The 24,748-nt window shown below is 42.0% G+C and overlaps 1 protein-coding gene across 1 annotated transcript; it reads right to left on the reverse strand.

The window, feature by feature from the left end:
* Positions 1-1,000: 1,000 nt before the first annotated feature.
* On the reverse strand, positions 1,001-14,118 carry SKIL (SKI like proto-oncogene). Its single transcript, XM_054386153.1, has 6 exons — positions 13,012-14,118; positions 8,078-8,178; positions 6,315-6,553; positions 5,147-5,388; positions 3,850-4,074; positions 1,001-1,162 (listed from the first exon to the last, which is right to left on the reverse strand). The coding sequence occupies exons 1-6, from the start codon at positions 14,116-14,118 to the stop codon at positions 1,001-1,003; spliced, it is 2,076 nt and encodes a 691-aa protein (XP_054242128.1).
* Positions 14,119-24,748: the final 10,630 nt, after the last annotated feature.

Genomic DNA, 24,748 nt, shown 5'->3' on the forward strand with positions numbered 1-24,748 from the left:
ATAACAATGTCAGTTAAGGCCTGCTCTATGTAACGAAAGAAAACAAAATCACAAGTTGGCAAGAAGCTCAAAGCGTGGAGATTTAGGGTACTAAAGAAACTAATAGATATTTTTCAATAAATACTGTTTTTTCTTGAAAGCATTTGTAACTGAAAACCAGTTAAGTCAAGCTTTCTTGGTTTCCAGAAGGAAAAGCCCCACCTTTTAGCCTTTTTATTAGCATCTCTTTCATACCTACTATATAGAATAAAACAAACATCTGTGAATTGTTTCTCACTTCCCAAGATTTCATTATAGTTGCAAATTTCACTTACAAAAAACCCACCCCACCCTTAATGTTTTCTTCTTCCAGCAAAGCAAGTTAAATGCTGGCTCTAAAACTCTTTAGACTGATAATGAGTTGTTAAGAATACTGGAAAGATCAGCTTGACTTCACTCAAGGAAATTATGGGCGAAACTCAGGCTGGTAAATCACTTCTGATGATCAATCATCTATTACTGTGGTGATTTGGACTATTTCCTTACAGATGAAAAACTGCCTTTGCTTTCCCCAGTTTGAGAACACCTAATTCTCTCTGAAACCCAAACTGCTTTTTGACCTTGAAGGATTCAGAATGCTTCTATTATACTTTTATAACTGGATGTGCAATTGATAGCAAAATAAAGATCACCACATATATTTTAACAGACAGTTTCAAAAGGTAGAGTCCTCAAGACTGCATTAGAAATAGACAGAAACTGGTCACTCTAAATCGTATTTTTTTCATTGTTTGAGAAAAACACCAGTATAAAGAACTGCAGATTTTCATTGGTTAGGAAAATCTAAAAATGTTTATCTATCTATCTCTAGTTATTTATATTTATGTATATCTTCATCTGGGTTTGGCTGGGAAATAGAAATCTGTAGAGGATACTTCTGATCACACAGAAACTGCTCACAATTCATTAAAAACCAAAACACCCTGTTTGAAGGACACAGTCATGCTTCCTCTTCCACTTTCTATTTTCCTTTCCCATTTTTTGATGACTTCAAGATCTGTAACTTCAGTTCCTTTATCATCATCTCTAACTTTTCCCTTGCCTCTCGTTCTTGCCTCAGTTCATCCTGAAGCTCTTGTCTATCAGCCTCTGCGTGATCCAATCGCTGTCTCAATTCTGCCAGCTGTAAAAGAGAGCACATTTTAGCAAGCTTATTTGGAAATGTCAACTATTCCCTTCAAGACATCACTAACAGCACATTCAGATAGAAGTATTTCAGTCACCAGTATTTATCAGCTCACCTTCTACTGTCACCAAGAATTCTGCAGCTACCCAGTTCAACATTAGCAAATGAGCTCGACAGGCAAAGGTGCACAAACATCATACTGAATTAAAAAATAGGGAAGTCTCATTTTTAAATGCATCTAAATTGCAGATAATTGAACTGTCACAGCAGACCTTGTCAGTAACGAAAGGTAATGTGGTGATGTCTGCATCAGATTTGCTTCAGAAATAAATGGCACTTTTCCTTTTCCCAGGTTCAGTTCTCTAACCTGACAAAATATTACTTCTTTATTTCAAAGACTGAATGCATCTGTAGAACAAACAAAACCACCAACACTGCTTTCAGATACCCTTTAATATAAATGAAACAGAACTACCAGGAATAGCATTCAGAAAAATCTTGAATGTAAATATCTGTGCATTGATGTGTGTGTGTTTATGTTCATGTTTATGTTCAAATACAAATCTGAGCCCACTCTATCTTTTTTTTTCTGTAATATTTTGTGTTTAAACATAGAAACTAAAACAGCAAAATTCAAACTTGCTGGAGTGTCATCAAAACTTCTTTATAGTGAGATCTGGAAACACCTGATGAATTTTTCCAGTGTGAAAACGTTGCTGTTAAAATGCATAAGGTATACTACCAGTAGTTAAAGCAGGGAGGAAGACTGGAAACCAGTTTCCTTCCCTACCATGGATTTAAGGAATTATTTCTTAGAAGAGGACCTCATTGAATCTAAAAAATTCATCTGCCTTTATAATGAGAGGTATCTATCTGATCCACATCATCACTGAACATACATCTCACTGCAAATGAGGGAGACAGCTCCTCAACCTTAAGCATTCTATGATTCCATGAAAAAGACCACTGCCTCCATGTTGCAGCACATAGTACACAAGCAGGTCTCTGGTTGAGCCCTGATTTCCAGCTCTAGGGAGAGGTTCCAGTACTGGCTATGCTGCCCTACTGTGATTGACAGGGTAAAGTAACAATTAAACTAGACAATTCAACAAAGGAGTCAAAAAGGGGGAGAAGACACTTAATGCATCTTCAGACAGGCCTAGAATGAAAACCAGACATTTAAGCAAGTTGCAAATCCCGAATTATTAATTTTGTTTAAGGTTTACCCTGCCCCTAGCCCACAGTTCTGAGAGAGAAAGGGCAACTGCTTCCAGAAGACCTCAGATGAAGGGTTCTTCAAAATGCTGTACACACAGCTTGGGGAAGCTACCTGTTGCCAGGACCTTTGTTCAACAAGGGTACTTCTGTTTAAAAACCTAGGGTCCAAAATCTGTTCTAAGATGTGATAAATGGAGAAAAATGTTCAAATTATATGTTGTGAATAACTCTACCACACAGGTAATGACAGAGTAAAACCTTCACGCGAGGAAGGCATTTATTCAGTTTTCAAAATCTAACTTCAAAAGAAGCAATCAAACAGTCTCCTTGGAGAACAATCTATGCTTTTTACCCTCTAAGGAAGGTAAGCTGCACATACCATATAAAACATGCTATACATGATTATCTTAATAAAACAGAACGTGTTGTTACTTGCAGTAATAGGGCTGGTACCAGATGTTTAGTATATCAGGCCTTAGTCAGAGAGGATTATTTCTGGCAGCAAAGGCTAGGAATCTGTGGAGTGGGATGTCATGAAATTAAATTCATGAGAAGGATTTATGATGCTAGTCTCTGCCCTATTCCCCAAAAACACCAAAACCTGTCTCTCAAGTACTGCCTGTTTGTTAGTTGGAGACAGCAAGAACAGGAAATACACACAGCTATGAGCAAACGACCACAAAGCTTTACAGAGCTTAAGTTTGAGATTTTGTTTACTTTAAAAAACCTGTGAGGACTGGTTTTCTGTGACACACCACTATATATTTAGCCATAACTGCAACTGATTTTGAAAAGGGGCATTCCAAGGCTCCTCTTGGCATTAACTATATCTCTCCCTTTGGAATGACATGAATAACCTCCAACATAAAGAAGTCAAAAAAAAGGAATTGAAAGAAAACAAACAAACAAAAAAAAAAAAAACCCACCACCTTCATAGGTTTTGGCATATGAAACCAAGAGGGGAATGAAAGATAAAAACATAATTTTTATTTCCAAAAGAACTCCTGAGCAAATGCTTTGATAGAGCAGAGAAAAGGGGTTCATCAGATCGCAGCACCAAGGAGCAGAAAGATATGCTACTAATTTGACAAAAATGTGGTTTGGAATTATTCTTTTTTAACACAAAAAGGAATAAAAAGAGGAGTAATTTATTTCTCTAAAGTAAGAATGATTAATACTGTAACACAGGCAAGCCTATATAGATTTAAAATGTGATTTGCTGTAAATAAAGCTGTAAGAGACTTTAAGATTAGTATTTGGTCAGTAATATGTTTCTGTGAGTTGCATTCTACATCGGTGTCAGTCAAGGAACAGGGAAATAAATATTGCTGTCCCTGTGACCTATGTTGGTATTCATCTGTGGTATCAGAACACACAGAGAAGATGAAACCTGGCTTGAGCAATAGCTTCACAATGTCCTGATAGACTAAATACAGCTTGGTTTGAAAGGAGCTTTCCATTCTCACCTGTGCTGCATATTCAGCTTCTTTGTCTTTTTCCAAATTGGAGTCACAGCTACACTTTTGCTTCATAACTTGGTCCAGTTTCTTCTCCAAGTCTCTCTGCTCAAAATAAAATTCTTCCATCCTCTGAGCATGCTCTGTTTGCAAACATTCAAGTTCTTTTTGTAAGTTCTGCTGCTCTTCAGTTAGTTCCTTCATAGCTTTGGAGTTGCTTAACATTTCCACTTCCTGTCAAAAAAAAAAAAAAAAAAACAACCAACAACCAAAAAAAACAACATACACCTTGGTTCTCAGACCAGAATAGTAAAAAGCTGAATTTAAATGTGTACTTGGAAACAAATGAGGTCAAAAAGAGCACATTTAACTACTGATAACAGCATCCTGATACTGGTATTTAACTACTTATCAATGACAGGTTGCAATTAGGTGCAAGCAAGTACCTGGAGCTTCCAGAAACATTCACAACTTCCAGTTGTGAACCTCAGAAAGCAGAAGCATTTATTTGCTAAAATGTACTTTTAAGATGCAAGAAGTGCATCAGCAAAAAGCAGGATAAATGTCTTTGATTTTTTCCCACTAATATTTTAATTATTTTTTTAACTTATCTACAATCTTCACCTTCAACAGCAGAACAACTTAAAAGTAGCAGCTCTAGGGCCCTATCTGAGCCCAGAGATTCTAAAGTTAACATTAAACAAACTGTTATGTCTGCTCTAAGAATGTAAGGAACAAAGACAGTGTTTAGCTTAGTTCAGAAAAGTGAAATGAGACAAAAATCACAAGTGAACACCATCTTGTAATGTCATCCACTATTAAACAAGACTACTAAGATCCTCCTAAAAACAAGGGTTTACCACACAGAAATAGGAAGCTCACTTTCTTTTTTATATATGACAGTGATGAGACCACTCCTAAAACACTAGAAATTCCTAGGAAGTCTGCATCATTAAAATCCTCAAAACTGAGACATTTTAGAGGAATTAAAACTGTATTTGTCAAAATATTTAAGCATTTGGAAAACATTTTAAAGTAAAAGAAGTAACTTTATTTCCATGAAAAAAAAGAAGGTGCTGCTTGAACACAATAGTTGCAGCAAACAGAAAAGACTCTAATTATGCTCAAATCTAATGAGCACAACGAATATTAAAGATTTAGTGTCTGGATTCAAGCTGAGGGAAAAATTATCTGTGCATTTTAGTGTGTCTAAATGACTGTAATCTGTGATATTGATTCCAGACCCAGTGAGCTACCATCAGTTTTCTGGTGTCAGAAGTGAAAAGCACTCAGACTGGCACCGTACCATTTGCAGCTGCTGTTTCCTCCGCAGAATAGTGTTCAGTTTTTCTTGCTGTTTGATGTAGGTTTTCATTACTTCTTCCATGATCTTTCCCTTGTCGTCTTCACAGCTGATGTCTTTCATGAGAGTTGGGGACAAGGTTTGCACATCACTACCTACTTCCACACGGCTGGAGTCTCTAGTGATTCTGGAAGGAGCATGCTCAGACTTCCCACCTCTTGCAGAACGAGTTGACATGGGTGGATCTATTGAGAAAAGCACAGCATAGTAGTCACTGAAAATCAAACTTCCAGAGTGAAAAATATGGAAAAAAAAATCCCTGAAGATTACAAAAAGGTCAGAAAAATTTTTGGGAAGTGCACATGACAAAATGCCAGCTTAGTGTTGAGCTTTCCAAAATCATCATAGAATCACAGAATGGCTTAAGTTGGAAGGGACCTTAGAGATCATCTACTCCAACCTCCTCTGGGCAGGAACTCCTTTCAACTAGACTCAGCTGCTCAAGACCTCATCCAGCTTTGCCTTGAACACATCCAGGGAGAAGGCATCCATAACCACAATCTCTGGGCAGCCTATTCCAGAGTCCCACCACTCTCATACTGAAGAACTTCTTCCTAAGACCCAGTCCAAACCTACTCTCCCTCAGCTTCAAACCATTCCCCCTTGTCCTAGTGCTAGACACTCTTATGAAAAGTCATTCTCCAGCCTTCCTGTAGGATACCTTCAGGTATTGAAAGGCACCTCTAAGGTCCCCCAAGAACCTTCTCTAGGCTGAACAACCCCAGATCCCTCAGCATATCCTCATAGCAGAGGTGTTCCAGCCCTTGGATCATCCTTGTGGCACTCCTCTAGACTTGCTCCAACAGCTCTGTGTCCTTCTTATGATGGGGACACCAGAACTGGATGCAGTATTCAAGGCTGGAGTATCACAAGAGCAGAGTAAAGGGGCAGAATCACCTCTCTTTACCTGCTGGCCACACTCCTCTTGATGCAGCCTAGGATACAATTTTCATTCTGGGCTGCATGAGTGCACTGTTGGCTCCTGTTGAACTTCTCTTCAATCAATACCCCTAGGTCTCTTTTTCAGAGCTACTCCTAATGCACTCTGCACCCAGCCTGGATTTGTGCCCATTACATGCTATAAAAACCCAACATAATTTTCCCTACTCACCTAAACATTTATGCTGCTCCACACCGGCTTTCAAGTCAATTTTTTCCTGTTCTTCAAGAGAAAGTTCTGGGTAAGAGGCAGCTTTTTTGTGCTTTCCACTACTGAGTTTTTTCTCTGAATGTCCAGGTGAGCATTTAATTACTTCTGAAGCTCTGACTGCTGGTTTTGCAACATCCTTATATTGTGACGCAAGAGATACATTTGGGGCCACCACTTTATCACACATATAAAGGTAGTAGCTGCAGCAGGAGAACAGCAAAATTAAGAATGAAAGCTAAGGCATAATAAACGGTAAAGAGCAGCAAGTTTAACTTAACATGATTTCAAACTGTAAAAGCTTTAAAGAAAACCAAGCATGTCCTTTACAAATTTTTCCTACGCAAAAGGAAACCCACTTAATCTTCACTGAGTAGATTATCTAGATAAGGTTTTGAGGCTATCAAACAAGAGGATTTCCCAAACATGGCTGATTAAAATAATCATACAGAAAATCACATGAAGTTCTCATTTAAATGCAAAGACTGAAATTAGACTGCCATCAGAATCCAGACTCTCTAGCATTTTCATAATCCTTCTATTAGCAATGGAGGAGGGGGGAAGTGATCAGCATAGTGGGAATGTGCCTCTCACTCTTCAAACTGCAAAGCTGTACACTGACAGTGCTGGACCATGCTTGAGGCCACTGCTGGACCTTCTTTCCCACATATGCTGAGCAACTCATAGAATTATAGAATTGTCAGGGTTGGAAGGGACCACAAGGAGCATCCAGTTCCAACCCCCCTGCCATGGGCAGGGACACCTTACACTACATCAGGTTGCTCAGAGCCACATCCAGCCTGGCCTTAAAAACCTCCAAGGATGGGGCTTCTACCACCTCCCTGGGCAACCTGTTCCATGTCTCACCATCCTCATTTGGATTTTCACAGCTCCTGGACTCCTGGGAGCATCCTTCTGTACTGCCCTAAACCATTCACTCAGCTTTTGCCTTGTAGAGAGGGAAAAGAGTGTCAGGATACTGAGTGCCACAATGCTGGACACTGCTATCTTAATATCACTATCTTCCACGCTCCTTTCTCCTAGTTCTGAAGGAAGGCACCAACAGAAACAGCAAACTGAGGGACCACCACAGAAGTTCCACTATTCATGTTTGCATGGGAAGCAGTTTGCTGCGTGTGTGTTGTTCTGATCTCACCCATATATGGTAAGCGTAGAACCACAGGAGGATGAGGGTAAGAGGTTCCCCTTGTTGATGCAGATGACAAACTGTACTGTGCTAAGGAAATGCACTTGGTTTCTAAACCAGGAAACATTAACAGAAAATTCAGCTGCAGCCACTGTTCCAGTGGGGAAGAAAGCCTTCAAACACCTTTTACAAGTCTTTTCTTGAAAGGAAATGAAGTTGCACTCACGGTAAATCAGCCCTATGCAGCTTTCCACATGCATTACCTTCTGTCATTTCTATTCTGAAAAGGGAAATTGTAATTACATTTCAATTGTATTGCCTACTGAAGAACACTCACAGATCACAGCTGGAGTCTGTACCAAACCCCACTCCTAAGAAGTTCATCAGTATTCACACTAGGAAATGTATACAGAGTTAGGGTTCAATTATTCCTGTGCGATCCCTTGGAGTTCTGCCAAAAATTTAGGGTTGCAAATTTTTATTTATTTATTATCAGTTTAAATTATCTTTTAATAGCCAAAAAATATGTAAACATCTATACATACCAGCACTTACAGTCCTACACAGGAAATTAATTTACCTGGGATGGAAAAAGGAGGGTGGTTGAGGATCGGTTTCTGCTTCTTGCTTTATAACTGGATACCATTGTGGTAATTCCAGGCTCTGCTGCTGTGAATCTGCCTGAAGAAAAGAAAATAAATGGGTAACTGGTAGAGGTTATCTACTCATGTTATTTACTCTCCTAAGGGGAATGGCATTTGTACCATTTATACATACGCACCAGACAAACTGGGGTACTGGCAGATGGAGTGTCTGGTAGAGAGGCATGGTGATGCAAGCCACAAAAGTTTCATCAATCTCCAATTTCCCATTATGGGCAAAGTAGTGATGAAATGAAAAGAAAATCTCTTTACAAGTCTATATAAAAGCTCTGCTTAGTTTCCAGAACTCTGCCAGAGGCATGCTAAAAATGTTTGGGAGAAACAAAAACCAGAAACCAGGATTCCCAAAAGGTTGTAGGAGCCTTTTGCAATAAAGTATCCACATCACAGTAAGCACCTGCCAGATACTTTATTACAAAATAAAACCTGTGACTAAAATGGAACAATTCCTGGTGTTGCAGAGACACAAATTTCTTCAGTTGTCACAATTTTTTATTACAGAAGCAGGCAGAGCTGCTGCAGTGACATGACAACTCCATCCCCTGTGCAGTAACAAATAAAACCAGAATATATCATCCTACAAAACCCCTGTGCATTTTGTACTTGGATAGCAATTCTTGTTCTGTTTGTCTCAAGATATCACTTTAGTCACTTACTGGTAATAGTTCCTGCTCCACTGCAAAGTTACTACTCATTTCAAATGACTTGCTATGTATTGAAACAAGACTCACAGCTAAGAAATTGTTTCTTAATTTCATTGCATTTAAATAGCCTTGGGAAGCAGGTTTTTGGGAAAGGTATAATTGTTTGACCCAAGCCAGCAGCTGAGCACCCATGCAGCTGCTCCCTCACCACCCCCACTAGCAGGATGAGGACAAAAGCAAGACAGTTCCTATGTCAAGATAAAGGCAGTTTAATAGGTGAAGGAAAGAGGGAAAAAACCAACAACAAACAAAACCAAAACCCAAGTGAAGCAAAGGGTATTGCTCATTACCATCCACAGGCACACTGATGCCCAACAGGCTTTGAATGATGTCTACCTTAGATGCCAACCCCCCCCTTTCTTCTCCTTCTATCCCAATTTCTATTGCTGAGCATGGCATTACACAGCATAGAGTTTCTCTTTGGCCCCTGCCAGTCTCTTGCTCACCCCCAGGGCACTCGCTGCAGGGACTGAGAACAAAACAGAGAAAGCACTGACACTGCCCAAACACAGTTCAGCAGCAGCCAGAGCTTTGGTGTGTAACTAACACTGTTTTAGCCACAAATCCAGAGTACAGCACCATACAGGCTGCTAGGAATAAAGCTACCATCATTACAAACAGTTTCGGTACCTATGGAAATTTGCTCAATGTCAAAAAACCCAAAAACCTATAAAGTTAAAACAAAACAAATATCCTACTGCACCAAAAGCTTCTTCTATCATTCTAACATCTTCACAATGTCTTGTGTACAAGATACACATCAGAATAGTTTACATTTATACACCCCCAAATAAACTGTCACAGAACTTCACCTCTGGCAGTGGAGAGAGTAGTCAATTACACATTGTGGCTGCAGAACCAAACACCATTTGACCATGAGAGAGACCAAATCTACAGTATTCTGGTCAAAACTTTCAGCTCACTAAAATCAGCTCTAAGAATGAAACTGAAATCTAACTCCATCCCTGCAGCGCCAATACAGACAGAAAGGAGGGAGGGTGGAAGGAAGCTGAACTACAGAGGAGTACATTCATAACCAAGCATTTAAATAATAAGGATTTGAAATACAGCAAATAATCTCTAGAAAAGCAGCCTCATCCTGACACTTGCCAATGTTTTTTTCTACTTATTCAGATCACTCTAATAATTTCAATAATGCACATACATTATTCTATTTACATTACACCTAGTACATAGTAATCCAATTCTAACTTCTGAATCACATTGTGCCCATGTTTTAGGACTTCAATTTTAATGTTTATATATTCACGGGTGAAATTATCAGGTAATCCGTATTTTCAAGTGATAAGGTCAGATTTTCACATTCTCATCCATCTCAAATGGAAACCAACTGCAGTGTCTACCCATGAGTGTGCATTTTGCAAATAAATGATGACATAACTTACTATTGAATCTTTACTTAGGGAAGAAAATAAAAGGTTATTGTAAATAGACACAAAGCCTTTTTCTAACTCAATTCCTTCCTCATCATCTAGGTTAATAAAGTAGAGATAAAAAGCATCTACTTCCATATATATATAGATATAGATATGTGTATTTCATTACTGACAATCTGTTTAGTCTAAATGCTCTCAAACAATTCTATAAAAACAACATATCCACATTGAATTGAATGACTTCTACCTAAACTGGTTGAAAGGGTTACATGAAAAACATCTTATTTTTCCTGCAAAGCTAGTTGTTCAAAACTGTCCTTTAAGGAAAAAGAACATAAGGTAAGTAGTGGCTTCAGCCTAATCATTAAGGCAGTAGTTTTAGCAGGGATGGGATTTGTGAAAACATTCAGAAACTATGTTTACTCTCCTCACTGCAAGCCTATCCCCACAGGCAGTGATAAACTCAAGGAACTGGTCTGAGAAACAAGACAACGTTTAAGTGCATAGAGTTTAGCATAAACTGTCGCAAAGTCAAAGGGAAGGAGGAACTGACAGCACAGGGATCAGCAGAGACTTAGTGACAGCTGTTCCATGAAGAGCAGGTGGATGTTACACTGCAGTCTAGAATTCCACAGAAAATGAGAAACTCGGTGACAATCAAACACACAGCTAACAGCTTTCTTATCAGCACAGGGAACAGAAAGGAATTAACCTTGTGGCTGCCCTGTCTGCTCTGAAAATACAGAAAGCAAAAGTGTATTTGCACTGTGAGGTGAATAAACTCGGAGTGAAATGCTACAGAGAAAGGCAAGGCACAGGATCTAGGATGCTCCAAAGACTATGGGGTTTAATTAGTGATTTATTATTACTGTATGGACAAAGACCTAGCCAAGGGCAACTGTTCTTACTGGGCTCTCCAAGATAACCTTAAAGATGTGTCTGCACTTCTGAGGACTGACTCAGCAAAGGTGGTAAGAAGGTGACAGGACAGGAAATGGAACAACCTGCAAATAGATCTCCCTAGGAGCGTAAGATAAGGGAATTGCCTCCATGTCTCTCACGCCGCAGAAATGAGGCAAAGGCAACTGAAGCAGTCCAAGCTTCTCAAGGACAAGGAAACAGAAGCTGTGCTCCCACACTCCCCCATTAAACTCTTCCAGTCTTTTGTACTTCCCAGATGAATATCCATGAGACAAGAAAAAAAAAAAGGAAAAAGAACCCTCCCCCACCATTTTATCTTTGTTCAAGTGCTCAGTTTCTCTCTCTGATTTCATCTGCTGCTTTGTAAGCCAGAACTCCACAGCTCTGCAACAGAAAACTCCAGAAAGTTTTTCTATTTCATTTGCACTGTTACTGCTAATTTCAGCTGTTTTTTTTTTCATCTGTACACATGAAACTGAAAGACCTTGTGGTCTGAAATCTGCTACTGCAAAAAGGGAAGCAGTATTTTTATGTATGAATATGGAAGTCTATTTCCACTGATACATCCACCAATACTTTACTACCCGCACTGGCATTACCAGGATAAAGATTGCCATGCCTTTATCTGATGAAAAGCAGTCTCCTTGCTATGAATTTACCTGCATCTTCAAGTAATTCAGCACTTGGAAAAAGCAGTCATATTGCAGACTTTTATGGAAATTTTGTGCTAAAATCCATTACTATAGGCTGGCACAACTATACATATACCTGTTAGCACAGCAAGCCTTTCTGCAATACTAACTCTTCAGAAGTTCATACTGAAAGGTATCAACCCACAGCAAACCTTTTTTGTGCTCAACCATCTGGAATGCTTTTGCGGCTAGTTTGAAATCCACCACAGGCAAAAAGGATCTATAATCAAACCAGCAAGCCATCAAACAGACACAGAAATGCCAAATACACTGAAAATAAACATAGTCGTGGGGCAGGGACCATTTAAAAACTGCTTGTGTTTAAATTATCCCCAAAAAGGTACATTCATAGAATGAAAACATTTATGATGCTCAGCATTTATCTGATGCTTGCCTTATTATTTAAAGTAGAAGCTCTCTAAGGGAAAAATAAGCTCTGTATTTTTGAAGGACAGTGCAGACTTGCAGCAGTATTTTAGGAAAAAATCCAACAGCTATTATTAACCATCGTCAAGATACCGGCCTACAGCTCATTACTTGGGCTGCTTAAAACCCCCTCTCTCCTTGGCACATTTCTCTATACAACTGGTTTAAACAGAAAGCAGTTGCTGAACAAGCTGACTTTGGCCTTCTGAACAGCCAGTTATCAAGGCACCATTACCCTACAAGCAAAGTCATAAGATGGGTGATCAGCAAGGCAGGTGGCCATACCCCACACATGCGTGCGCTGGAATAAAACTAACAGATGAAGAATTAATTTGTAATACTTGATTTTCAAGGTCCTTTCTGCTTTGCTCAGCTGCTGCAACACACACTGCATAAAACATCCTGAAAGGTCAAACAGGAGAATGAAAATTTCAACAATAGCTCTGAATTTTCCAGAGACTGCATACCTCAGAACAAGAACCAACAAAGCCAAACCAGCTCGAATGGAGCTACTTGCAGCCTGAAGAGGAAAGAGATTACTGCATCTTTCAATGAGAAATACTTTTCCATGGTGAAACTCTCTCACAATTTTACACAGGCTTGATTTGACAAGCATTGCCATTTACAAAAGGCAAGCAAAGCCCCTGCCAAACAAGGATTTATGTGTGAGCACAGATCTGAGAGTTGTACATGAATGAGTGGGTGAACTTACTTTGGACCGAGGTCTTTTCTGATTTTTCTCGCTAAACTTCTCCTTCATTTCCTCCAAGAGATGCTTCAGTTCCCGTTCCTCTGACGTTCCCAAGTATTTTTGGTTAATATGCAGGTAGCAGTGCCACTTGGCTGATTCAAACCCCCAGTGGCAGGTCCTCTTGTCTGGGGATCTGTGTGAATGCATCACAAACGTCTGGGGGGAGAACATCCCGTAGCACTCTAAACACTGGATACAGGGATCATCCGGTGCAAGGTAGAACTGAGGTGCAAACAACCCCTGGCACTTGCCCAGGCATTCATGCTCTACTTCAAAGGCACTGCCAGTCTCTTTCAATTGGGCCAAGGTGTTCTTACCAGGGAGGAAACTGCCATTTTGAGGAAAAGTGCGAGGACGTAGTAAAGCATTGCATAGTCTCTGAGCATCGGTCAGTGTAATTAGCCCACAGGATGGAGCGTTAAATGGAAGAATTCCCAAAACCTTCAGAATATGAAGCTGGTCAGAAGTGCACCTTGAGCAGTAAATATACAGTTCATCACACACTGTGTTGATCTGTTGCAATGAAAAGTCTCGGAGAACCGAATTCAACACTTGAGGCAGGCAAAGTCTTTTTTCTCCTCCCACTTTAAAACAGGAGATCGATTCCCCCTCCAGTGTAGTCTGGGTGAGCTCTGTGGAGCTGTCCGGGGGAATGAGCAGCGGACCAGAGAGTATTTGCGGCGATGGAAGAGGCAAGAAGACAGTGGGTGACATACTTTCCTGGGAATAACGAGCTGAAAAAGCTGCTGGTCCACCCAGTGAACTCTGGCTGCTCAGGTGGAACTGTGCCAACGTGTGTTTCAAACCTGGATTTAAATTCAAAGGCTCAGATAGCGAAGCACTGTTTGGCTTGGCAGTTTCCCCACCAGCCTCCACAGGAGTTTCATCATATTCATCCAAGTTTTCCTTCTTTATTGTTGGCAATTTGTTTATTACAACTCGTACTTTGCTATTTACATGCATTTCTGTCATTGCTTTTTTTAATGGTGGACTCCCATCTTCTTTGATCCCACTCCTTTTTTGGTCCGAAACTAGACCCAGGGGGAAATTAATTTGTGGGCTCTCCATTGTTAAACACGAGAACGTTAATTAAGTCAGTCTTGAATGTGCATTTTCTTGCTTGTTCATATAAAAAAACCCAAAACAATTTCACGTGACCTTGGTTACCTCAGGTACACCAAAAGTTTTGCGCTCTTTTCAGTAAAATGTTACTTCTTCAAGACTCCAATAGTAAAAACTGCAAACCATTTTGTAATACCATAAAATTATTGGAGAAGTTACAGAAGTTTTTCTTTTAATTATTTGTTCAACTTTCTAATATAAAACCCCCACTGCACTAGGTATACAAAAGGCTTTTCTTCATACCCTACCATTTTACATAATACAGCAATTTAGTAAAAAAAAAAAAAGATGCAGTGTCCATCCTTGATCATTTTGTTTTTCCTTTAAAAAATAAGATTGTCTCTTCAAGTAAGTCTCTATTTAAATATTAAAATAGAAAAAAATGGTCTCAGTGTAAAGAACACTGATCTTAATGCAACTGATCCAAGATGGAGTTTTAAGTTGTATGAAAATTTTATTCAATGCTTTCAGTTCTCAGAGATCAAACACAATCTTAAGGGCTTGCTTTATTGTGCTGCCAACTTTTATGATTTCACTACCATGAGCAGAGTTACTATGGCAGTTTGCAAATAAATGCCCAAATTTAGGACTGATCCAAATCACCAGCCAAAAAACCAAACGTCCCTCGAGAGTCACCCTTCGCACAGATGTCACTGGTGTGTGTCAGAATTTTCCCACTCCGAGTTATTAGTAACAGAGGTAAGGTCCAGGCCATCGGCTAGACTCATGCCTTGTGCTAACACAGAGTTCTGGCAGTCTCTCCAGATAACCTGTGAAAACAGAGGAAGACCAGCCATAAGCCACCCCAGAACGTGAGTTTGCTAGCTACGTTTCTCAATTAATCACGAAACGCCAGCGCGCAAAGAGCTCTCCTGCAAAGCCGTAAGCCCCATGACAAGCCCTGGCAGATGGGGGAAGCTGGCAGCAGCAGCAGACAGCTCCCGAAGCGCTGCATTCGCCGCCCGGCGAGCCGCGGGCGGGCAGGAGGAGGGGGGCCGACGCGGCTCTCCCACGGCGTGCACATCCCAGGAGGACGAAGCTTTCCTCCATCCCCTCCGCCGGGAAGCGGCACCAAGCCCCCGCAGCCCCTTCACGGAAGGGCCCGGGAAGCTGCATCCCGCCGCTCACACCCACTCCCTCCTCCCTCCCGCACCGTGACTCACCTCAGCCCCGCCGGCACCGCTCCGGGCAGGCTCGCCCCCGCCCCCTCCCGTGCCCGCCGTCGCCGGTCCCGTCCCTCCGCCCTGCCCGGCTCCCTGCGAACGCAGCCCGCCCTACCCGAGCCGCTCCGCCGCCTTAGTTCCTTCCCTTCCCTTCCCGTCCCCCTCTGCCCGCCGCCCCCGCCCTTCGGCTGCCCGCCGCCCCCGCCCTTCGGCTGCCCGCACCCCCCTTCCTCCAGCCCGCCGCCGCCGCTCCCACCCTCCCCCCGGCGCCGGCGCGCCCCTCCCCCTGTTCAGCCCCATCCCCCCTCAGGCGCTCCCGTCCCTTCCCCCACTCTACGGCCGGCCGCGCCCCCTCCCCCTCACGAACCGGTAAGTCCCCCGGTAACTAACTCCCTCCAGCACCTCACCCGACGCCGCGGGGGCTTCGGTAGCCCGAGGAGCGGAACAGCAGCCGCGTACGCACCGCCCACCCGTGACCTCACTGCGGAGACGGCGGCGGCCAGAGACAGCCACGGAGACGGCGACGGCGGCGGCGGCGCGCGGGCACGAACCCGACGGGGGGGCGCGCCGCCGCCGCAGCCCCGCCCCACTGTCTGGGGCAGCGGCGAGAGCGGCCGCCCCTCCCCCGCCCGCCGCCGCTGCTTCAGTGCCGGGAAACCCTCCCCCAGCCCAGCTCCCCCCACCCCGACAGGAAAAGAGGGTGGGGGATAAGAACACATGGGAAAAAGAAAGGAAAAAGAGTTACTTCTGTTCGTCCTCCCACCGCTTCTCCGGTCAAACCCAGCCCCAGGCCACCCTGAGGCTGTCCCCGCCGCTAAGGACGTGTGGAGCCGGCAGAGACGGTGGGCAGCGCCCGGGTGGCGCCGGTGCTTGGAGGCGGCTACGCGCTGAGGGCCCGGAGGCGGGCCGGGGTGGGGGAAAGAGGTGAGAGTAGCCGTGGCAGAAAAGGAGGAGTTGAGCCGGAGCGCTGGCGGCAGCCAAAACGGGAGAGGAGAGGAGAAGAGGGAGCAGGCCCCAGCGCTGTCTAGGTGCTGACAGGCGGACCGCTGCCCTGAGGCGTGGCGGCCAGCAGCGAGCGGCCCGCAGCGCGATAGGCCCTCAGTGACTGTCCGTCCGAAACTCTGGCTGTCAGTCACTATCTGTCTCTCAGAGAGGATCCCTCCATGACCTACCCGCGTTTGGAGTGCCCCTCAGTGAGGGTCCCTCAACAACACTCAGTGATTGCCCCTTTGCGAGGGTCCTTCAGTTACTCTCACTGACTGTCCCTCAGCACAGGCCAGTTAGTGAGGGTCCCTCAATGACACTCCCGCATGTTCCAGTGAGGTTCCCCATGCGAGGTGAACCCTGCTCTGACATTCCCACCACCGTGGGAGAGGGAGATACCGGGAGGTGAATGAGCACGATGTTGTCTGTCCCCAAAGGAAGGTTTCACACATCTCTCCTTCCAGTGGCAGGCTCATTGTGTGGCAGCAGTACCGAAGAGACACCGAAGTGAAGGAAAAGACGTCAAAGATAGTCACAGAAGCTGTCTGAAAAGCAGTGTGGAGAGTTCACTTGAAGGGGTTCTCCTGTTTCAGGCTTGCTGCGGGAAGCAGAAGATTCTCTTCAAGGACTGTTCACACCTTGTACAATCAATTTATATACTAAAAGTTTCTTCTGCTTGCAAGGACACCAAAGCTTTTTTGGTTTACACCTTCTTTGTAACAGCGCTTCAGATGAGATTAAGGCACAATCCAGTTTGCCACTGCCTTTCATCCCGTACAGTTACGTGCTTTTATGTAACGTGAATATAAAAGCATAGCACATGAAAATGGGGCAGTTGTACAACCACCCGGCACCGCTTAGCACTGGCCACAGCGAGCGTGCTCCCTTCCGTGCCATCCCCTAGCGCCACGGCAGCAGGATTAGCGTGGAGCAAACAAAACCCGCCTCACTGCTGAGCAGTTGATCAGCGAAGGGGGCTCGATGCCCTTTAATCTTTGACCACACCTCCCTTACACTCGGATTTCCTCCAGGGTTTACCGATGGACGAGCCTTGAGAACCACCGCAAAGCTGCTTCACCAGTCACCTTGCAACTCACTTTTAAACCAGCACATCAGATGCAGTATCTACCAACGGCATTTTACAACATTTCCTCCTAGTTTTGTCTGGGCAAGGCATGATCTGGGATTATTTTGCATGCAGGTTTTGCCCTTGTTGCTAATGTCACGTCTGTAGGAGCTATCCTAGTCCATGTTTGCACAGCAGCAAGTGCAATCTTTGGGACCTGTGGTGCTTTTTATTGCAAAAATAATAAATTGCTGACAGTTTAAGTAGTAGATTAGGGTTTAGAATAACTGTATTAATAGCAGTGCCTGGGCTTTTAATGATAACTCTGTGGTGGCAAACACAATAATGGTTGTATTTTTTTTTTAAACCTAAAGAAAAGCAATTGACTTTTCTATTGTTAAAGAATTCAGGAACAGATGAAGGCAAATAAAACTGAAATAGAGCACGACCTCAATTTTTACGTTCAGCGGAAGGTGCTGTAACAAGGATCATTGTTTTACTGTTGCCATATTGCAGCACCCTCGGGCAGGCAGCTTTCCTACAAACAAAGGGGTACCAAAAAAAAAAAAAGAGCCTTAATTTGGTTGAGGGATGTAAACCTCCAAATTACTTGAAATTAAGTCTGCTCTTTCTTGCAGCTGCTTGAAACAGACATTTCATAGAATGCCTATAGAAAAACATAACTTTTCACAGGCTGGAGAGAACAGAGAAAGGAAAGGAAAGCATAAACCCCTTCCATTCCATATGGGCCGAAGCAGAGATAAAAGCTTCCCAAAAACTGCAACCAAGATTTAATACTGGGGAGGAACACAAGTATTGGAGAAATGCAATTCCCACCCCCCCACCCCTTGCCTTTTAATAATCTACTGTTTGGTTTTGTTCCATCCTCATTTGGATTCTCTTTTTTTTTTATTGTAAATCACTAAAGATTGACTCAGCCTTTCCTCAGGGAGTATTTATTTTAGTAATTACCATATGAGGAGGGTATTTGTCCTTAATTTACATTTACCCTGCTACTTTCTAACTTCTTAAACTGGACTTAATCTGGGTAACCCCTCCATGGCAGCAGAACCACAGCTGAAGCTGACACCTCTCTACCTGAGATTCACCACAAATAGGATTTGTATATTTAGGGAAATTTTATGGAGGTTGTCCCATAAACTGTTCTTGGTTCATCTTTGCATCCAACAGCACTTGATCCAGTTCAGCAACACAGACTGGTTAATAAACACTGGCCATTCTGTTTCAATATGCAGTTTAATATCTAGGCTTGTCTGCTCTGCTTGGGCAGGGAAGCATTATAAACATGTTTGAATAATTCCAGCACTGTGGAGCAGTACCCTGGTGCTTCTCATAAATGCTATTCCTTAGCCTGCAGCAACACAATTACACAGCGCTGTACAAGCATCATCTCACTCTTGCTGCTACATCAAATGCTTCTGCAGCATTTCTAGCCTTGGACAGAAAAGAGGATTGCTTTGTGTAATGATGCTGCAGCAGGATCTTATAAATATTGGTATTTTCCCCCCATTTACAGTTAAACAAACAATATGAGACAAAGCAGTGGCTGGAGTACAATTGCTAGCCTTACAGGAAAATGCAGACTGCTTTGGTGCAGAGCAGGGACAGAGAAAAACGAGGGAGAACACGCAGGAGTGCATTTGTCTGTGATTCAGTTGTCTGTTTGAATTGTAATTATTTGTTCTTCTGCAATAAAATCACAAAATAAAACCATTACATTTGGAAAAGACCTCCAAGATCACCAAGTCCAACCATTAACACTGCCAAGTGCACCACTAAAGCATGTCCCTCAGCAGCACATCTACAGAGCTTTTAAATCCCTCCAGGGGTGAGGACTCCACCTGCCTAATACTTAACCACTCTTTCAGTGAAAAATTTCTTTTCTAATATCCAGGCTAAACCTTCCCTGCTGCAACTTGAGACCATTTTTTCTTATGCTGTCACTTCCTATCTGAGAGAAGAGGCCAACCCCCACAATGTCTGAGGGTAGGACAACAAAAAGCATCATGGAAAAGTAACCACATTTGTTAGGAACTCGATTTACTAAGCAGATACAAGGTTTGCTTTGGGGTTGGACTTAATGATCTCTTTGGGTCCCTTCCAAACCCTGGAACCTGTGATCCTGTGAAAAGCAACAACAATACTGCAGAATAAAACTGTATTCCTATATCTACCAGTTGTTGGAGCTGATCTTGTAAGAAGTAGAGCTGCAATAAAACTGTCCAGACAGTCTGGACATTCCTGTCTTCTCCACCCTGCAGGAATTACAGTCTGATAAAAATAGTATCAAAAAAAAAACAAAAAAACAAACCAACAAACCAACAACAGTGAATGAAACACACTATGGCGTATTTCTGCTTTACATTTCACAGATTTTACTGAAGAAAATGCAAGGTCTGTATCAGCAGAGCTGGACAGATGGATGGATGCAAGGAAAGTATGTAGGCAGATATTACATCTTTTATTAGACCTACTGATGGAAGCTTAGGAACTTGGTGGTATTGTTTAAAATAAGTTTTTTTTCTCAAGTTCTGCTGCACATTTTCCATTTCAGGTTGCGAATGCTGGTAACTATTGTGCTGTAATGATGGTGTTGCTATAGAGCTACAGCAATCAGGCAATGTTAGACAATGTTTGGAGGTAGAAGATTGTCTAAAAAAAGATGTTAACTCTGCCTACAACTTCTGCTGCAGACTGTGAAAAGCTGTTCCAAAGACACTGCGCAACTAAAACCCAAGTTAGACCTTTGCGAGATGCAGTGAACTGCACTGAGGGAGAAGAGGAAGAATCTGTCTTTTATTGTAAATGCCTCTGAAATTTCATGAGGTGCTGAAGCTCTTTCAAAGCTCAGAAAATTAGCATTTAAGGTTGTCTTAAAATGCAGCTCACAAACAGCACCTTCACTACCTGGTTTCCACACATAAGTTTAACACCATGACAGTCTGTAGAGAATTTTTGTCTTTACTCTTCTAAAAAACGTTTTCATTTTTTGCTTTTCAAGTAACAGCGACTATAGATGTTTCATTTTTGGCTAAAAGAACAATAATACTAATAATAAATAAAAGTATATAGAATATATGTGGGGAACCAAGTGGCTCCTTATAAGGTATGCCATTTTTATTTCATATATTTCAAAAATACTACCAAGCAGGACACACTCAGAACCATAGACTTACAAAAATATCACGAAGTAAAAAAAGTTATAAAAAAAACCCCAACATAAAACCCCCCACCAAAACCATCAACTAACTCCCATTCTCTCCACGACGTCCATTTAAATTCCTTGCAGGCCATCTGCAATAGTCACTGGGGTTTATCCCTCTTCCATTTGCATACAGGGCACGGGGAAAGTGAGACAAACTAAAATAAAGAAATCCTTTAAAATACTGCATAGAAAGCAAAGTGCCAAGTGCCAATATTAAAACAGGGTCTTGCAGTTGAGGTCATTAACAGAGATACAGAGTTGTTCATTGAGCTGCTAAGTGTGTGAGAACTTCTGTCAGTTCTATGAGGACATTCTGAGGGAGTTGGGGTTGTTCAGCCTGTAGACTTCATAGAGATTTTATTGCAGCCTTTTTGTACTTAAGGGCGCCTGTAAGAAAGCTGTGGACAGACTTTTCAGCAGGGTCTGTTGTGACAGAACAAGGGGTGATGGTTTGAAATGAAAAGAGAGGAGATTTAGACTCGATACAAGGAAGAATGTTTTACAATGAGGGTGGTGAAACACTGGCCCAGATTGCCAAGAGAGGTGGCAGAAGCCCCATTTCTGGAACCATTCCAGGTCAAGTTGTGTGGGGCTCTGAGAAACCTGCTCTAGTTGAAGATGTCCCTGCTCACTGCAGGGAGGGTGGATTGGGTGACCTTTAAAGGTCCCTCCAAACCCAAACCATTCTATGATTCTATGGATAAGGTTCAATTTGTGCAGTTATGAACAAAGGAGGCTTGAAAACTTTTCATATGCATAGTCTCTAGGGATGCTAAAGGGTAGGATTAAATACTAAAGAGAGAACAAAAACTGCATTTTCTTCTTTGGAGATATTAGCTCTGCATTTTAAAGAAGAAAAAAAATCACTTTAGGGGCTGTTTTTTTATATTAAGTTGTAATACTTAATACTCTTGTGAAGCCACCTGCTGTGACAGATTGAGCAGTAGAGCTAAGATACTGTATGAGAGACACTGTAAGATCTGTAATTGGGTAAAGCACAAAGAGATGATTTTAACACACACCACATCTGTCAGGACAAGTTACTTTGGACAGAGTTTTGTACAGACCACGACAGCTAATGAAGAACCTGAGCCATGACTTACTTTGTGCATCTGAATCCACAGTTAAAACTCAGCTGCTCAGCTAGCTGCCTCACCAGCCAGCATCAGACACTTCCTCCAAGCTTAGAAATCAAATGTGGACACAACAGATTTCTGGTTCTATTTATGCCTCCTGCACAAGCCAAACAGATCCAGGAAGTCAATGCTTCGCTGCCTTTAACCACTGCTGATTAAATGGCAAGATCACACATTTCAAGTACGCAGATCCCTTTATTATAAGCAGAGAAATGGTCTTAAAATAAACCCTAAGGGAACTCTTCTCAAGAAAACATAAGATACGATAAAATCCCCATTTTCTGAAAGGAGCTCCAACCCCACCCCCCTCCACCCAGGGGAGCATTAATCTGCAGGCAGCCTCAGACACCTTCCTTCACCTGCTGTCCATAATGAAGCCAGGATGCATGTTTCACAGTTAAGGTATCAAGGGTGTGTGTGTGTGTGTATATATATATATATATATATATAAAATACATGCTATTAATTTCTTTTATAGAGTGTCTTAACACAAACAATTGCTCAGACTGAGGCGAGAGCAGTTGGCCACCAAACTGAACAGAAACAAGAAGCGTGCGTGGGGGGAGGTTAGGCATTTAAGATATGCAGCCATCTGCAGCATTCGCCTAGGACTGCAATACACACTTTTAATAACAAGCCAGATCTCAAGAGGAAATCTCTTTCAAACCAGAGAGACACAGATACTGAAATACAAGAGATATTAAAGCACTGCATTTGCAGCAGGGTACAACATAAGAGCTCTTGCTCTCTGTGGCAGAAATCTAAGAGAATGCAGGGGAGGAGGTGAAGAAACAAAGAAAGAAATCATGCAGAAGTAAGCGCAGTAGATGAGAATGTTGCTCTGAACTCCACATCCCCACCTCTGGCAGCTGAGATGATGTCTTAGAAGTTGCAGCTGAAAGAGCTCCTTGGTCAAGCAAGCTGGAATAGCATTTTATATTTTACTCTGTATCTGCACAGCTGACTGAAGCCTCACTATTTACTTTTGTTTCATCAGTGGTGCTGGAACCAAAGACAATCTACAAGGATGCTTTTTCTTCGTAGGGCATGATGAATTTAAGGCCAGTGAAGCACACTGGAGGGACCTCTATTCTAGGACACACGTGGGGAGCACAGCCTGAGAGAAGTATTTCTTAGGGTGCCATTCTCTATCCCAGTGCTAACCTTCTAGAGAAGGTTACAATACTAAAACAATGCTCCTGTAAGACCTGGCTATTTAAGGGTCAGGCAACAATGCCAAGCAAACCCCAGCATGTCACAGTGTTTTAGAGGCTAACACACGGACTCCTAATAGAAATGTTTTATTTAAAGTAAAAAGTGTGGACAAATAAAGGGAATGATTACACCACAACGTTCAAGACCACATTCCATATGAAACAGGAAAATAGTAGTGACAATATTAACTAGCAGAGCACCCATAAGAATCCAACTTGTATACAAAAAGGAGGTCACTCCACATAAATACATCATGCTTCTGATGCAAACACTTTCTCTGAAGGACAAAGCCTACTGCACTGGACTGGTTACACCCAATGTCCCTTCTGAATATTTATAATGACAGCTGCTATATGCTTAACAATGAAAAAAAGATGTTAATATCATGGCACTTAGGAGAAAAAAAAAAATCAATGTTAAAAAATGGATTTACAGTCACTTCAGGTATCTGTCACAGCAACATTCTTAGTACATAAAGAATGATATGCAAAATGTATCCTTTCTGTGACATCTACTTAAAAAAAAAAATCATTAATTTTTGCTTTAAGGACAAAAGACAGCATTTAACTGTTGTTCTCCTGTGATGAACCATAGAAACGCCGTTCTTTACATAAAACCATTTTACTTAGTAACCCATAGGAAATTAACTAAGCCACTGTAGAGACAAGGCTTTTCTTGTTTGCTTTAAATAACTTCCAAGTTTAGTTTTAGTTTAGATGTCAGAACTCAACTAAGTCATGTGGGTGTAAAAATCAGAGGCTAAACAATTACAAATTTGAAATTGCCTGGAAGCAGTTGACATGAACTAAGCGTGCCAAAGTCATGAGCTGCTCTTCAGGTAAGCTTATTCTGATATGTCACATTTGAAAATACACAACTGGGGTTTAAGGGAACTTGATTTTTAATTGTGTGGAGGTTCAGTGCTTCCCTGAAACCAAGGCCCCTCCGATCCCTTCCCAGTTCTGAACAGTTGGCCCAATACTTAAGAGCTTCTTATTCATGTGGCAAAGAAAAACCAGGAATGAAACACCACACCATGACACCACTGTGTGTTTGTGCAGTCTCTCTCCTTGAAGCTAACATGTAAGTGAGAAACCATACACTGGGAGATTTGTGCTGCAACTTTAGTGTTGCCATACAAGGCTTTTGTAAGGAGAGACACTGACCAAGCAGAAGTCTTCTTGAAAGCTTTGACAAGGTTTGCTAACTTGTGCTTACAGACACTTAGATCTGTTTTCAGTAATGCTTAGCTTGCCTTACAGCTCTTCCTTATGAATCTTCTCTTCAATGTCTCTTAATCCCTTTTCCCAAAAATAGTAATAAAAAACCCAAGTGGTACATTTGGCATTTCTTCTGCCGAAGACATTCCAAACTATTCCTTAAACATTAAAACAAGAATTATCTGTGCTGTATATTACACTGTTCACTAACATGAAATGTAAGAATCGTTACCTCCCCAAAGTCCTACTTAAACTGTTGCTTCCATTAATTCCAACCACTTTATTATTAACTTGGAGTCTACTACCAACATTTAAGGTTTGATGGTGATTACCAATCACCAACTGTAAGTGGAGAAGTTAAGGGATTCATTGTGGACAGCACCTATTTTTAGCTAGGTGTGCTTTTTCCACTGGCATTTCCAACAGTATGGCAGTAAGGTTAAAAAACAACAACAAAAAGGAAACAAATGCCCTTGCTGAGGCCATGGCTATAACATGTGCAGTTCTGATACAGTTAAGACAGCAAGTGTAAAAGCAATAAATAGGTGTGAGAGGCTTTACATCCC

The sequence above is a fragment of the Indicator indicator genome, chromosome 13, assembly GCF_027791375.1.
Source record: "Indicator indicator isolate 239-I01 chromosome 13, UM_Iind_1.1, whole genome shotgun sequence".
Lineage (NCBI taxonomy): Eukaryota > Metazoa > Chordata > Aves > Piciformes > Indicatoridae > Indicator > Indicator indicator.